The sequence below is a fragment of the Cryptotermes secundus genome, unplaced genomic scaffold (genome assembly GCF_002891405.2).
Source record: "Cryptotermes secundus unplaced genomic scaffold, Csec_1.0 scaffold572, whole genome shotgun sequence".
NCBI lineage: Eukaryota > Metazoa > Arthropoda > Insecta > Blattodea > Kalotermitidae > Cryptotermes > Cryptotermes secundus.
Genome location: NW_019725849.1, coordinates 51,921 through 69,568, shown reverse-complemented (window position 1 = coordinate 69,568; position 17,648 = coordinate 51,921). Strand labels below are relative to the sequence as shown.

At 39.2% G+C, this 17,648-nt stretch overlaps 1 protein-coding gene across 4 annotated transcripts in view; it reads left to right on the top strand.

Annotated features, from left to right (window-relative positions):
* Positions 1-2,471: 2,471 nt before the first annotated feature.
* The window catches only part of LOC111863781 (protein lin-9 homolog), an 18,472-nt gene continuing 3,295 nt past the window's right edge, over positions 2,472-17,648 (top strand). Inside the window, exons 1-7 of one of the 4 annotated variants that reach the window (XM_023850455.2) lie at positions 2,472-2,616; positions 4,038-4,249; positions 6,630-6,988; positions 8,163-8,298; positions 11,873-12,154; positions 12,427-12,648; positions 16,875-17,081. In XM_023850455.2, the coding sequence (XP_023706223.1) occupies positions 2,577-2,616; positions 4,038-4,249; positions 6,630-6,988; positions 8,163-8,298; positions 11,873-12,154; positions 12,427-12,648; positions 16,875-17,081 (1,458 nt within the window). In that variant the 5' untranslated portion in view covers positions 2,472-2,576. The other 3 variants (XM_023850456.2, XM_023850458.2, XM_023850457.1) reach the window with 3 other exon arrangements.

Sequence of the window (17,648 nt, the reverse complement as noted above, 5' to 3'; positions counted from 1 at the left end):
ATTTAATGTGTTTCCACTAAGGTATGGACTGAATTCTTATATGTGGTTTTTTAGGCCATCAACACAACAAATTTATCAAAAATTAAACCAATGTAATATCACTGTGTTACACTGGTTTTATTTAGTTCCTGCTACACGTTTCAATCCATATTTGGATCATCATCAGGCAGTATTCTTAAATATGTCACTCATTATTGAATTGTCCCAATATGGATCCATATTAGTGTTAATTATTAAAATCTTTATGATACTTGTAATTTTGTTTAGAATTTATATATATATTTGACCCCGTCATTATGATGTTAGTTTCTGTGTTCCTTGTCATGTATGGTAGATTATGGTATCTTACAGGTTGTGTTTGTGGAGTCTGTGATTGATCTCACCTTTGTCCCCATTGCTCAGTATCCATGGAATTAACTGGCCAACTGCTCTCTGCTTAAGACTGCTTGACCTGGGCAGCTCCCACATAGGGTGCCAATCAGTCCAGGTTTATCATCCTCCTCCTCCTTTACTGATCAGTGAGTGCAACAGTTCTGAAAGAAGGTCAGTGCTTCTACAGCCACTGTCCTTAATCTGTTGATCTGTTGTTAATGGTCTCTTTTGTTTCAGAGGGGGCCGACCTCTCCATAATATACACTCATTTTTTTAATTGTGATGGAAGATCCGGCTATTCTCTTTGTGATCTCCAGCCCTAGGGTCTCCCTGAATGCCATGTTTACATTCCCCTTGCTTCCCAGATGACAGTGTCTCTTATGCCATGCAGGAATGAAACGGCAGGTAAACTGGCCTTGGGTAGTGGCCAAATTCTTCTGGGATCCACCATGGCCCTAGGTGCCTTTCTTCGGCTGACCACAGAACATTACGGCTACATGCCAGTCCCCATACCGCGATGCTCCTAAAAATTTTCCACTGCAGCCTCTTTCTTAGGACGAGGGCACACAATGGAAACTGACAACCACAACGCAACCACATTTTCAGAGAATTCTTATCAATGTGAGTTCAACACGATTTAGTGAATGGAGCAGCAAAAATTGAGGAAACTTGTGTTGCCGTTTCTTCAATTTGTGCTGCCCCACTGAGTAACATGTGTTCAATTCAGGCTGATAACAATTATTGGAAATTGCTGTTGCGTTGCAGTTGCCAGTTTCCTCTGTATGCCCTTGGCCTTAGGGACCTCTCCTAATGCTCCACCTCAGGGCCGTGCCATAGCTCAAGCAGTTAGTCACTGGCTTCCCACCGCGGTGGCCTGGGTTCAATGCCGGGTCTGGTCAAGTGGGATTTGTGGTGGACAAAGTGGCGCTGCGACAGGTTTTCTCTTAGTACTTCAGTTTCCCCTGCCAATTTTTATTACAACAAATTCTCCATCATAATCACCCGGGGCAGACTATAATAGGCCAATCAGTCTGTCGTGCTGAGTGGACCCAGTTGGACTCCACCCCCCACTATGCGAATTAAAAAAAAAAATAATTAATGCTCGAGTGAGGTTGGCTGCTTACTCTCCAGACAGGCTCACCTTCTTATCAACTTGCATCTGAACACAGATGACAGCATTAATGCTTTTGTGGCATCACTGCAGTTCTTTCTCAGACTCAGCAGGTATGTTAAAAGGCATTAGCAACGCCTTTACAACGACGAACACATCACACATTACGCATATGCTTAAAGATAAAATAGAGAGACTGGAATCGCGAGAAAAAAAAATCGAATTTTACTAGATCCCGGGACATTGCGGAGTTGAAGTTAATGAGAGGGTCAACTTGGAGGCAAAGCAATCAAAGAAGGCAGAGATAGTCAATTGCTATTACCAGATGGAGATCTCAAAACGCAGTGGAAAAAGAAATGCAAAAACGAATTTCACAGATTTTATTAAAACACCAAACGAGACAGAAGAGAAAGGTACTATAGGAATGGCTCGTCTCCATGGTTCCGAGAGATAAAAATGAACCACCGTGCCTTCGTGTCAATAAACCGTATGAGAGCAGGCCACGCCAGTCTTAAAGCAAGCCAAAACATATTTAACATATATGGTTCACTTCTGCCCGGGTATTAAATTCCCTGACACATTCTCCCATTCATAATATTCTACCAGATCTTACGTCTTAATAACTTACATCCCCCTGACAGTTGTTACAATATAGTAAAACAATAAAATAAACATGCACTCAAACCCCAGGTATAGCTTGCGTACTCTAGGGCGAGGGCACACCAAGGAAACTGGCAACCGCAACACAACCGCAATTTCCGAGATTTGTTATCATACAAATTTCAACACATTATGAACATTGACTAACGGCCCCATTCTACTTTCCCGTGAATTGGCCCGTATATCCCACAATGCACTTTAAAGCACAGTGAGCAGTGATACCGTCATTAAGAATTCCAATGTTTTTAATGCACAAATACATATGAGTACTACAACTAATGCAACTTACAGAAAAGCGCCTTAAGAGTAGACGAGAAAGCTGTCATTATATATCTATAAACATTTATCAATATAATACTGTGGCATTTAATTGAACATTTATATTGAATTACCGAAAATATTTACTTGGTAACGTTGGCTATCTTCATTACATATGTTACCGAACTACGTCAACATGGCGGATGAACTTGAAAGTTAGTATTCTTCCTTGAGGCAGTGATATGTTTGAAATCCGTACTGTATATTTTTATGTGTTGCTAACTTAGCCTACGTGTTATTACAAAGACATATTTTATAACATTTAGCCTGTATGCATTTTTTTATTGTGAACATTTCTTATTTTTGAAATTTTGCCAAGATCAACTTCGCGTACAGAAGAATATCGCTTAAACTTTTAAAATTCGAAATTGAATGTCACCTATACATTGAAGTTATGTTTGGATATTTTGTTGCTATGGTATGGGGATATGAACTTTGCTAATCGCAAAGTGACATTCTATATTTTTATATAAGCTGTGTCCTTGAAGTGGGTACTACCTGGTGTTATAGTAATAATAATAATACAACCATCAACAATAATGCAGTGGTTCTGATGTCATTGGACAAAATTAGAATGGATCATCAGTGTGAATTTTGGCATGACAGACAAATTACTCATCTGATAATCAGTATTTGCCAGGTACTGGAGCCAGATGCGAGTACAGTGTGACAGTTCATTAGACTTTAGACACCAGAGGAGTTTCTGAGTTGAGAGAGAGGTGTTGTACATAATTTTAATTAAAATTTGAAACAATGTAGGCTAATTGAAATGCCCTTGAACAAAACTATGTATGTAAATATGAATCAGATGCAGTTCTTATTCAGAATGATCTGAAACTATGAGGCGCCTTATCGTCATTGTTCATAAATTTTTCTTTCGAACTTGCCATTAGGAAGGTCAAATCAAATCACTAGGAAGTGGAACTTTGTAGGGATAATATGTGTGGCATGGAGTATGTTGATTATATTAATGAAGTTAATAAAATGGAGAAGGAAGGAGCATCTAGTACAGGAAGACATGTTAAGATTTCACAGCTTATAAACATTCTTTGAGCAATGTTAACAATATCCCTGAAGCAGTGACAGTTCGTATTTCAGTGTCATTTGTAGCCACAGTACAGTGGCCATAGAAAGAAGTTCTTTGGGTGGTCATGGATGACAATGATTGAGACTTCCCACTCTTTTAGTCCCCACTGGAATCTCTGAATCACCTTAAAGTATTTGTTATTGTCAAAGGTTATCACTTACCATTGGGGAATATAAGCAAGTACATTGACAAGCGAAGTGTGACAGCTCAAGGGAGATGTGGAGGATGTCAATCCATGGGACTTCTTTCTGTGGCCTGAGTGGGGCAAGAGATTTAGGCACCTTGCAGGTATGCTACGGAGATGGATGGAAGTGGTTCAGAACTGTGTTCAGTTCATGTGTTTTGGCATTAGTGGTGTTGAAGCTTCATGTTCTCTTACCAAAGTATTAGTTCCTATTCTTTGATTACTGCTTTCCAACTTAACATTTCTTTTACAATACATCCTGTAGTTGTCATGGTGTCATGCTTGATGTTAATAATATGTGGCAGATGAATCAGCAGCAGCACTGCTGACTTTCAAGAATGGAGGTGTGAAGTATGGTAACATGAAGCAAGAGACTACGGGCAATGGAATGGACCAGGACCAGGAGGAAACACCTATCCTTGGGCCAGCTGCTCTGGGTCTGAAGCGAATTGGGGAGGAGATGCCCCCCAGACCAGCACCCCAGCAGCCTGGTCTTGTGCTGAACAGGCGGGGAATGGTGAGAATATCAATACCTTAAATGGTCACCACATCCAGGTAACAGTGGCAGAAACCATATGAACTGAAACCAGTCTCTTTGTGTCACCTTGTCTAATGTGCAGGGTGTGTGTAGCTGGGATAGTGCATTTGGTAGTATTGCAACTGTATACAGGGTGGATGACCAAAGGGTCAGAGTTTAAGTCCCAGTAGGGGCAAGAATTTTGTCTTCTTCATGTTATCCAGACCAATTCTGAGGCCCACCTAGCCTCCTATCCAATGGGTACCAGGGACTCTTTCCCTGGGGTGAAGTGGCCAGGGCATTAAGCTGACAACTCACTTCCAACTAGTATCAAGGTCAAGAATTAGTGGATCTATACAGCCACTCCCCATACACCTTTATGGCATAGGTGCTTAAGTAGTTAAGCACAGGGACAACCTTTATATCAGAATGTAAGTGTTTTGCTTCCTACTTATTGCCACAGACTTAACAGAGAAGACCGACAGATATGAAATTTACTACTTTTTCTTGCTGGTATATACAGTAATCATGGATGTTACAGCAGTGTGCAAGTATTATGGTGGAGTTTTTGAATGCCATTTGAATCCCCCTTCCCAATATTTTTCTTTTCTAATTATATGAGTACTGCAGGTATTAGAAAGATGGAAGGAATATTTCATTGAAATGTTCACTTTGGCAGAAACAGACCAAATCCCTGATACTATGAATGACTCAGCAGGCGATAATGACTTGTGTAATGAACCTCCAACATACAGTGAGGTATGTACAATAATCAACAGACTCAGAATGAATAAAGCTGCTGGACCAGACAACATTACCCCAGAGTTAATTAAATTTGGTGGACAAACACTGAAACAAAGGATACAGAAGCTGATACTGAAGGTATGGCAGGATGAAGAGATACCTTCACAGTGGGGTGAAGAAATCATACCACTGATACATAAGAAGTTGATAAATTAGTTTGTCACAATTACAGACCAATAACATTATTCTGTTGATTTAGAGTCCCAAGGGAACTGAATAGTGACCAAGGCCAGGGCTTTGAGTCGTGACTCCTGCAGGAAATGTTACAGGGCCTTGGAATGTGCAAGATGTGACCACTCCACTGCATCCACAGTTGGAGAGCATGGTGGAATGCTATGTTAAAAGTGTAGAGGAGCACCTGAGAAATGCCATTTGGATGAGAGGCTACCCCTCTTCCTGCTGGCCTAAAGAGCATCCACCTATGAGACCACAGGCATGATGCCCCATCAACATGACGTTCAGGAAGGAGCTATGTCTGCCCTCCGGCATGCTCTTGGGAGCGGCACCATACAAAGACCAGCCTGTGATCAGCTACATGACGGATCTTGTGGAATGGTTGCATGACATATGCCACCTTAAGTGGCTACTGACAATCATGCATTTACTGATGCTATGCCCTGTCTGTACATATTGTAAAGTCCTCCATGGAGTAGTGTCCTTGACAAGCTAATAGACACGAAGCTGGTCAAGAATATTCTAGTGACTGGTTACTATGTTCACAAGAGCCTGCCATTTTTCATCCTGTGCAAGATGAATCCAGTCTAACCTTCAAATCCAACTTCTTTAAGATGAATTTTAATATCTATGTCTCGGTCTCCAAAGTGGTGGTCTCTCCCCTTCAAATTTTCTGACTGAAATTCTGTATTTTTCATTCTTCTTGATTTTATGATCCTGATGATATTTGACGATTAGTACAAATTATAAAGTTCATCATTATATAGTTTTCATTATCCTTTCTCTTAGGGATAGATGTACTCCTCAGACATCTATTTTGAAACATCCTCAGTCTGTGTTCATCCCTTTACCCGAGAGACCAAGTTTCACCCCATAAAGCATCAGGTAAAATTATGGTTTTGTTTATCTTGATCTTTATGTTTTTTGTTAGTAGATGGGCTCTTGTGAACGTGACTAATGAACCTCCAGATTTCGTAGATGGTGGGGAATTTTTGAGTAGTTGGGCAGCTGTTGGCTTCTCAACAAGGTCTCTGCTCTCTGGACTCAGCCTGTAAAGGAAACAGTCTCAGCTGAATAGTTGCAAGCTGCTCCTAATTATTTCATGAATATTGAATTCTTACTGTGATTCCCTAATATTTGAGATTTTCCACATTTAAAAAGATTTGCTAGTTGGTTTTATGTTATAATTTTAGTATATACAAGGGTCTGTGTGTTTTTATGGTTTTTATGTTCTGCCCAATACATGAACTTCATCATTATAAGCCAGAAGTTAATTTCTCACCTTGCTGTTACTACCGCATTTTTCTGTGTGCTGTAGAAATAATGCTGAGATTTGTCTTCAGAAATATGTGTCAAATTGTATGTTGTATTCCTCTTGTGTGACATAGCATATTATTTTCAGCCTGCTCGTATCCGTAAGAAGAATCGCCTCTTTTTTGATGATGATGTTATCAATACATTGTTGCCACGCTCATCACCAAAGCGTGGTCCAAAGGGCTCTCCAGCTAGGAAAGCTGCTTCCTTGGCTGCATCAGGTAGCAAAGTGCAAGCACTGCAGATAAAGAAACATCAGCCACCAGTTCCGCCCAGTGAGTTTCAGCACACAGATGCACATGAGGGAAGTGCCAGTAGTTCAGTGATTCACACATCCCCTGACAGGCGTGTGGGGCAGAAAATTGGCATGAGGTTGCGCAACCTGCTGAAACTTCCAAAAGCCCACAAGTGGGTCTGCTATGAATGGTTTTACAGCAACATTGACAAGTAAGTGAATGGATGAGTCCAATTGAAGTAACAAAAATTGGAGATATTGTTCCATGTAGTTTTCCATCTACTTCTGTCTCCTCTCCCAGAAAACCTCTGATGACCCATTTATCAGTAAACTACTCATGAGATACTGCCTATTGTGCTAAGAATTACTCTGCTAAAAGGGACAAAAAGGCCATGTCAGTGCTTATAGTTTGGATCCTGTAACCATTGCAGTTTAGTTTGCTTCTTGTAGTTGTTTTGAGCATTCTTTGTCAAACCTTGTTTTGTACCACTTCTGTTCATAATAACCAAGAGTCTGTTTGGCTGAAGTTTTGATATTCTGTCTGACAGTTTTCCAAATCCTGTTGTTATCCACACTATTATCTAAGTTTTACAAAGATGTAAATCTGTCTGAGATTTTAACCTGATGCTATTCCGTGACTTCGGCAATGTGTAATTTCTTGAGATTGGATCTCTCTGTATGAAACTTCTGCATGGTTTGTTTATTTACTGACAGTTAATCTTTTTTGCCTCCACTGCAACCTATATGTACCCATTACATTCTCCTATGTTTCACTACTAGAACCATATCAGGTGATCTGTGTAAGTCACACAGTTCCTAGCACCTGCAATCTAATATATACAAAATTGCAGCTGTTCTTATTGCAGACTTTATAGAGAACATCCAAAGACATTATGACATTTGTTCCCTAATCTTCCCAGTACGTACAGTAGCCACAGCTGTTAAACCAATGTTCAAGCATTGTGGTGGAGTTTTTGGATGTACCTTATTCCCAGTCTTTTTGAAAATGAATTGACAAAACTTAAATTTCTTAATTCTGAATGATATTCCTTCTTTAAAGTTTTACCTACAGTATATTGTTATATCAATAAGGAAAGCAGCCATACTGTGGGCAAAGAATATCCACTTCTGCTGTAAATAAATAAACAAATATTGTGACTGTAGCAGAGTATTCAAAACAATTCAAAAAAGTAGCAGAGTATATTTTTGCAAAGGGCAATCTTGCAGTATGTCTGTCCATCCTTGATTCTTTCATGCTGTGATGGAGGAGACAAGGAATGGAATTATGTTTCTTGTGTCTATGACTGCTCCCTTGTAACATTCTCCAAGACATAGATAGTAAAGTTTCTAGATTTGTGGTATGTCAAAGTGAAGATGATGTTGCAGACCGCTGTTTGACGGGGACAATGACTTCATGATCTGCCTGAAGGAGTCCTTCCCACATTTGCGAACTCGTAAGTTGACGCGTGTGGAGTGGTGCAAGATCAGGCGCATGATGGGCAAACCACGGCGCTGTTCTCAGGTATAGCTGTAACTGTAAACATTTAAGTGAGTTGCCTCATGGGAACTCTGACCTATTTGTCTTCTTCTTATTCATCTTCTTCTTCTTCTCCTTCTCCTCCTCCTCTTTTTTTTTTTGTGCTTGGGTTTCCATGACTGGAGTGTAATATTTCTTTGGTTTCCAGGAACACACTACATAGAACTTCAAAGGTAATCCAGTGTTTCAGCAGATATTGCAGGTGACATCTTCAGGGTTCCCTCAAGATGGCAGATGCAGTGTTTGCTGCAGTGAAACACTTTGAATATTTTATGCAGTACAATTCTGAAAGTTACAGTCATACTGTATTAGTGCCTTTGATTTTCTGTTACTTACAAGGTGCCTTTTCTCTTCTGCTGCTCTATAATGCTGGAGCGCTGCAATGTGATGCTATGTTTGTGTCAGAATTCAGGTTCTCTGAGCAGTGGCTGGAGACAGCTGTCTTCTTGGATGTGACAGTGTTTAGCCTAGTTGATCATAACCAACACTTTGGAAGAACCTGCTGCTTTTGTCTTCATGGTCAATTTGAAACCAGACTTCCTTTCTTCCTACATTTATATTTCATAAAAAAATTTGGGGGGGGGAGGGGGGGTTGCTGTTGTGTTTGCAAATAAAACTGATTGTACAATTTATAGGCACATAGAAACTTGGAAATTACAGCATTGAGTCAAGTGTCCATAGAGTATCATTATGAGATAAGACATCTCACATCTGTGATACCTTGAAAATTTTGTATTCATGTAACTTTGATGTGAGTGCTTGTGAAGCTGTAGTCCTTAGTTTCTGTTAGTTACCACCATTTTATGTCCTTTTCTTTATTTTTCTGGCTGTTAGATCAGAGAATGTGGTTTCTTTTAACGACAGGCCATTCATTGAACATGAGTCCCTATTTCCAGAGTGTTTGTTATTTCTAGTTTCAGAAGTGTTCACATATTGACAGTTCATGGATTAATGCTTACTTGTATAATTTATGCACTTATTACCTCAAAGAATTGTGTATAGAAGATGTGGTACATAAAATGTGCAAATACCATTTATGGGGTATAATTTTACATGTTAGACTGAAGTTTTGAATGTGATGTAGTGACTTGATGTAGATACTTGTACCTTTGTACTCCATCATGGAATTTCTTGATGAACATGGAGGTGAAAATAATGCTTCATAAAATTTTGAATGATGCATAAAGATCGTGGAAAATATGGTTGAAGCTGAACATTAGTGGCAACACAGTATGAATATTCATTTGTATTACTCCATCACGTGATCCATTGATGAACAGGTTAAAATAATACCTTTTCACATTTGAGAAAAGTTGAAAGCTGGACATGTTCTAAGGATCTACATTTATATGTGAGTTCCTTGTTTACTTTGTAATCTTAACTTTCCAGTGGCACTTCTCAGGCCTGTCAGCTATGAGGCATTGATGACATTCCTCATTTTCTGGACTTATATATGGGCTGGACCAGAAGTTATGTGCCCAAGATTTCTCTTCTATGTTGCCAGAATGTGTCTGTAAATAATGCCTTATCATTGCCCATAGTGAGAGAGACCTATTATAATAGGTCTCTCTGATTGTGATCTGAGCAAATTATAACACATGAGGAAGACCACCATACAATAATTATTGTATGGTGGTCTTCCTCATGTGTTATAATTTGCTCAGATCACAATATCCAAAAATTCTTCTGCACCATCCAGTCTGCAGTTCACAAATTGCGTCCTTCATGCCAGAGTGTTTGTGAATTTTTCAGAAACATGCACAGACATCCAATACTGGAATGCGGAAATGTGTTGGGGTGTATTTAGTAATGCTGTCAGTATATTTGGTTAGTGTGGAGTATATGATGATTAATGAATCAGACAGGATATGGGAGCAAGTGCTATGCCAGTATTTGTTTGGAGTGTTGAGGAAAACCATGAAAACCTCAGGCAGTAGAACTTGTCTCTGTGCTGAGATTTGTACCTCAAGGAGTATTAACTGCTTGACTGCCCTGCCTGATGAAAATTATTAATGAAATACACATTCTGAATGTGGATTCATATGCAGACGCATGGAGCGATTGAGTGCATAGGAGTGTCCTGTGTTGTTATTGAGCAGTCAAAATCTCCCCAGTTTATGCATGGATTGTTTTGCCATTAGCGCAGTTACTGGTTAAATATTGTTCATACTTGTGATAAAATGAATGCATGTCATGTATTGTCGTTTTATAGAATAGTTGTGTACTTTTCCAAGCTGCATCACAAAACAACATTTTCATAGTTTCCAATGAGTGTGCAGTGTTTCTCCCTTCCCGTAAGTTTGTATGGTGACAGAGAGTTAAAAATTACCAAGATGGTGAAGTGTCTTACAGTAATGTTTTTAATCTTTTTCATAAAAATTGATCAGTATTTGCATCATTTGCAGCAGCAAATATTAGGATTCTGGTCTGCAGGGTTGTGGCACCATATACTATCATAGATGGCTACCAACAGTTTGGAGGAAACTGCTGCTTTCTTCAGGATATACTCCACAGACCTACAGTACTGCATGGTATCATACCATAGGGACTAAGCTGGCTCAAATTCCAATGCTTCTCACTTGCATTTGAGGGGTGGGGGTGGTGGTACCCAGTTTAAATCTTGGTGGGGCACTGACTAACGTGATTGAGGTTTTATGTGGTTTTCCTCAGTTACTGCAGATAAATATGGTGAGAGTACCTTAAACCAGGTCACAGTCACTTCCTTCTACATTCTTTTCACTTATTCCTTAATCATCCATTTTGTCAATGCTGCAGAGCTTGCCACTGACAGCATGGTTAAATCACTTAGAAACTACACTTCTTGATATCGCTGATGTCCATGCTTGAATAATATCGGGGGGTGCATGAAGCTGATCAGTCATGTTAGAAAGGAACAGAGTGCAGAAGGTGGAATGCATGATTTGTCTCTCTACTCATGTGTACTAACTGGCAAGTATGAGAGAGTGACACAGGACCTGCAGTTGTACATGTGTTTGTATTTGAGGTGTCCTGTGTTACTGCTGTGTGGAGCTGGACGGTCTGTCAGAAGGGGCTTGTGCCTGTTGGAATATAATTATGTTAACCGGTTAACTGTATGGTAAGAGGACCTGAGCAAGTTCATTTCACATCCTCTTTCCCTAAGACTGATTTTAATATTGTGTTCCCGTTGTTTTAATGGATGCTGTCTGAGCAGTTCCTAGCATTTCCTCATTTCCCATCTGTATACCTCATGTCCAATCTATCCAGACATTGCCAGGTGAGTTCCTCTTGCTGTATCCAAATGATGAGTTGGTATGTAAACTATTACAGGTCATATTTCAGTGTCTGTTGAAGTTTCCTCTGTGCAGTCTCTGGTAGTTTTCAGATGCACACTTTAGGATTCCCTACTTTGTGACTTGCACACTTTGCACACACATTTTCATACTCACTTTGCTTTAGAGGAGTTGAGGTGAATGTTCGTCTCTCAGTGTTCTGAAAGCAAAACAGAACCTTATGGGCTCATTATGCATGTATTGAATGACAGTTGTCTTAAATGAGCTTCATCACTCACATGATGCAGGCATTCTTTGAGGAGGAGCGGCGTGAGCTGGAGCGTAAAAGGGCGAAGATCCGCCTATTGCAACAGCGTAAGACTGCTGATGTGACTAACTGCAAGGATCTTCCTGGGGAGATACCCCTGCAGCTTGTGATTGGCACCAAAGTGACAGCCCGCCTCAGGAGACCACAGGATGGACTATTTAATGGCAGCATTGATGCTGTTGACACTTCCAACAACACGTATAGGATAACATTCGAACGCACTGGCCTTGGCACCCACTCAGTGCCAGACTATGAAGTACTGGTAAGCATGTTAATAGTGGTAGCAAATCCTGTACATGTGTCACCTGCAGCAAAATCTCATAGGCTTCCTGTGGGCAAGGTGATCATTTCCATATTCTACATAGATTGTATGGTTGCTTTTGTATTTTTGTTAATGTTTACATAAGCTTCAGAAATCTAATTTTTCTTTCATATGAAAGTATGCAGAGTTTTGGAAATTAGTTAAATGTGATGTCAATCAGTGATGATTCCATGATTTCAGCGCTCTGATTTATCTTGTCTGCAATGTTCCAGTCTAATGAGCCACCAGAGACCATAACTGTGTCAAGTTTTGCCCAGAAATTCCGGCCACGCACCATGGTTCCCTACATGACCCCCCCACGGTTCTCTTCAGATCCTTCATCTCCGAAACTGAACAACGATCCATTGCTGGCAGGATCCCCCATGATCAAAGCTAAGAGCTTTCCATCGGATGGGACTGTGGGAGGCTTCCCAGTCAAGTTTCTGGAAACAGTGGTATGTACAATAGTGCTGCCAAGGCAGCCTTTGGTGTTATTGGCTTGAGGTCAGTCAAGTAGCAGGAATGAAGTACTGTACATTTCTTGAGTAACAGAATATGTCTCTCTCAGAATATAACTTTTAGTGAACGAGGTTTGAATTACAAATTAACATGAAGCGTGCATCCATTATTTCTGAAGGGATGTGTTCTTAATAGTGTCTGTATCATGAAGTTATGTAATGAGAATTGTATCTAAGTGGAGAGATGTTCATACAGAAAAGTTTTGAGTCCACGGTTGTCATACATGTAAACCTGATTAAATTATACTTCAAATGTAATTAATTTCCATGCTCATTTAGGTGCAGTAGTGCACTAGAACTTGATAGTGCTCTTCTGCACCTCTTCTGAAGAAGGGTGATACACTGCACATTAGAGAGAAGATGGGAACAGCAACCATACTGCCTTCCATCCCCTGTGTGTCACTGATATAGGTACACAGACTAGGCAGTAGCAAGCCACATATCATGTCACCAACCCCTGCACATAAGTGGTCTGAATTTCTTGATAAATATAGTGGGATCTGTATTTAATATTTAGTTTCGATGATCCCAAGTCAATAAACTCAGTGTCAACTTACCTCCATTTCAGATTTCCCTCAGTTTAATTTTCTAATCTACTGGTTCCAGGAGAAATGATAAATGGGAGTTCTCTGTAATCATCTGTATTATATGATGTGGTGTTCGGAGGCCCGTTGTTATGTTGTATGTTACTTACTCACGGAGCTGAGCCCTTCTGGAGGAGCCGTCAATTCTGCAGCTACTCAAGAACTTCCCTACATTTTATAGAACCCAAAGGTTCATAACTGTGTTCACAAGAGCCCTCCACTGGTCCCTATCCTGAGCCAGATCAATCTAATCCATACCATCCCATCCTATCTCTCTAAGATCCATTTTAATATTGTCCACCCACCTATTTCTTGGTCTTCCCAGTGGTCTCCTTCCTTCTGGCTTTCCCACCTATATCCTATATGCTTTCCTCATCTCCCCCATTCGTGCTACATGCCCTACCCACCTCATCCTCCTTGACTTGACCATTCTAATTATACTTGGGGAAGAGTCAAGTTATGAAGTTCCTGTCACATCATCTCTCATCGATCCGAATATTCTCCTCAACACCCTGTTCTCAAACACCCTCAGTCTGTGTTCCTCCCTTAATGTCAGAGACCAAGTTTCACACCCATACAGAACCACAGGCAAAATTATAGTTTTTTATATTCTCATTTTTATGTTTTTGGACAGCAGATGAGAAGACAAAAAGGTTCTGGACTGAATGGTTGTNTCATCTCCCCCATTCGTGCTACATGCCCTACCCACCTCATCCTCCTTGACTTGACCATTCTAATTATACTTGGGGAAGAGTCAAGTTATGAAGTTCCTGTCACATCATCTCTCATCGATCCGAATATTCTCCTCAACACCCTGTTCTCAAACACCCTCAGTCTGTGTTCCTCCCTTAATGTCAGAGACCAAGTTTCACACCCATACAGAACCACAGGCAAAATTATAGTTTTTTATATTCTCATTTTTATGTTTTTGGACAGCAGATGAGAAGACAAAAAGGTTCTGGACTGAATGGTTGTAAGCATTACCCAAGTTCAATCTCCTCTTAATTTCCTCCTGAATCAGGTTTCGATCTGTTATTGTTGTTCCCAAATATCTGAACTGTGCCACATTTTCAAAACATCTGTTTCCTACCTTTATATCATGATTTTGCCCTGCATTTTGGTGACGAGACACCAACATATACTTAGTTTTCTCTGTGTTTACTTCTAGACGAACCTCTTTACTTGCGTCAATTAGTTTGTGTGTTTTTCTTTATGGTATCTACATTATCACCCAGTAGATTCACATCATCGGCATAGGCCAACAGCTGATGTGTCCCGTTTAATTTCGGTCCCACCTGGTTTTCCTTGACTTTCCTAATGGCATATTCTAAAGCAAAGTTGTATGTTATTATATAATATTTCATACCTGGAAATAATATACCATTGGTAACTATTATTGAATTACTTAGTGATTGTATATGGTATTGATTGGATTATTATGGTTGTGTAGTTTACATACTATTTGACAGGCGACTCCGTTGTGTAAAGGTCTGATCTGATGGAAAGATAGATTACAACTGACTTGGGATGTGTGTCATTATGGAATGCTGTGTAGGTGATTGGGGTGGGGGGTGGATGTAGGATGGAGGTAGGTAGTGTTTATATTTGGTAGCTTGCAGTTATTATGTCGAGTATTAGGTTAAATATTTTGGTAAAATTGTCGATCAACTGGATGTTTTGCTTGCTGATTTCATATATATGAAATCTTTCATTAGTATCTAACATTCATCCTTTCTTTCCGATGTACAAAATGTCCATAGTTTGATCTATTGTTCAATATTCGTGGATAGTGTCTGCTATGTACTGGGTGAATTCGGAATTTTGTCCACCATTCTTTATCTCCTTTATGTGTTCTTTAAATCTAATTTTGAGTGTACGCCCAGTTTGTCCTATATGTTACTGTGGACATTTTGCACGCTGTAATTGGTAAACTCCACTTAAATTAAACTTATCATTTGTATTTTCATGTATTCTCAATAAGCGCTTGATATTGTTCCTGGTTATAAATGAGATACCAACTTCAGTATTCTTAAATAATTTACTAATCGTTCTAGTTTCATGTCCGAAACATGTAGCAAAAGTATCTCCTAGAGCTACTTATACATATGACTGATTGTTGTGTTGTGATGGTTTTCAGTAAGAAATAATGTTTTTGTTTGGTTTGTTTGTTTTTCCTTTTTGTTTTTAAACACTTTCTTGTTTATCCCATACTTCTTGATGTTCAAATTTCTGTCTGTACTGTGAATTTTATAGTTATGTTTTACATTCCTGTAAGGGCAAATTTCCCTACCTAAAGTATCCATAATGCGAGCGAAACTGTGCTGTACTCCTAAAGATCAGCATTATATATATCTAATAATAACATTGGCTGGATTTTCATATGCAGCTGACACACCATATGGAGATGTTTTCAGTGTATTACCCCTCCAAAAAAGAAAAGTCGATAATAATTTGATATGTTTTGACAACTTGTGAAAAGGGGAGGGGTCATATGGAAGATTTCTAACAAAGAACTTGCCATTACCAATAACTCTTTTTGCTTTACCCTTTCACTGCTTATTTTCTTCTCACCATTTTCAAAAAGTAATGCAATTTCAAGGTAAAAATACAAAAATAAAAAATACATTTTCATAGACCAACAAAAGAAGTCAAAAGAAGCAACAAGAAGAGAAGATTATTTCTTAATATGAACTAAAGTCGAATGTTGTGCTGTGTGGTAATGGATACTTGTTCAACTTCTGTTGAGTATTGCAGAATAAAATTGCTAAAGAAATGTTATATTATTCTTGGGGTTTTGGAAGTATTCTTTGAAGCTGAACTGAAAACTTGTTTGACAGTATGACTTGATGAAAAGTAAAATGACTTTGAGCAGCATCTGTATCTTTTGTCTTTCCTTCTGGCAATCATAAAGGTAGGTCATCATTTTTCTGTAGTCATTTACTGATATTAAACTTCTGATGAAGAAGGAGAAGATTGTAAGCAGATATTGGTATTAAGTGTTCGGTTTGAAATCTTTTTGGCATTGAACACAATAATATGTATACTTGAATAATTCAGTCCTCTTTTTATGTGTATATTAGAACTTCTTGGTGCAAGAATTGCTTAATCTTCACACTGAAATGTTTACTGGAAATCTGACGAACTATGTGTATAGCACACATCACAAAACTTTTTTTTTATATAAAACACTGGATACTTGTAAGATATGGATCCACAGAACAATCACAACTCAGTACGATGTAATTTTAGATTTGTAGATTGTATTGCCTGATGATGGGTCCGTGAGAGAGGAAACATGTTGTGACATTATATTTTAATCCAATAAAAACTCAGTTGACAAGACAGAGTGGAAGTGAGTTATTTTAATTAATTGCTGTGTTTGACAGCTATACAAAAACAAATATATATCCTTACTTGACATTGAATTTGTCCAAGATTCAGTTATGATACAGTATATCAGTCTAACATCTGTAATTTTGTGTGAGCCAACACAGATGTAAAATCTGGCATCAAAGACATTATTCAAGCACTGTGAATTTTTGTGTTGTCAACTTGTGTTAACCATATTCTGTTTGTCAGGTGAGGTTATCCAAGATTCTTAAAGCAAAGAAGACCAGGATCGAGGTCCTAAGAGAGATGAATACAGAGGCAGAGAGAAAAAAGTCCTTTGGAGCACACATCCCAGAAGATTTCCAACGACGTTATGCGAATGTCATCATTGATTTGGAGCACCTGAACCGCGACCTGCAGGATTATCTGACGAGCGTGCAAAATTACTGCCAAGAGGTAAGCAGTTGTGAGGAGTGTTGCATCATCATCATTCATGTACCCTCACTGCTGAGTGCATCACTCCCCATTGCTATTATTTCATGAGATAACTGTGCTGTCTGTCCATCTGTGTTACGTCTTTTCAGTGTTTCAACTCATTAACTAATTCTTATAGAATTTGGTACATATATTATGCCACTGGATGTCACCCTGATCCCATACTTTTTAATTTTTTGCATCAATAGTGATAACTTGACAGATTCATGAACTTGCAAGCCGGCAGCACCGCAGACACCATGTCACATCTGATGTGATGTGTGGTAAGATGTACTTCTGTTGTGGCAGTCCTGCCTCACAAGAAAGAATCTTCTGCTGTTACAAATAAAATTCGTACTCCCGCTTGACATAAATAAATAAATTGAGATATGTTTAAATAAATGTTAAATGTATATGAAAAAGATCCTTAGCCACTGTTTTAAGATTAAGATTAACGATAATGTTAACCTTTATCGGACGGGCCATTTAATTTCCGGTAGGGGCAGCTGGACGGAGTTTATTTAAATGCCCGCCCTTCTAGAGCAATGA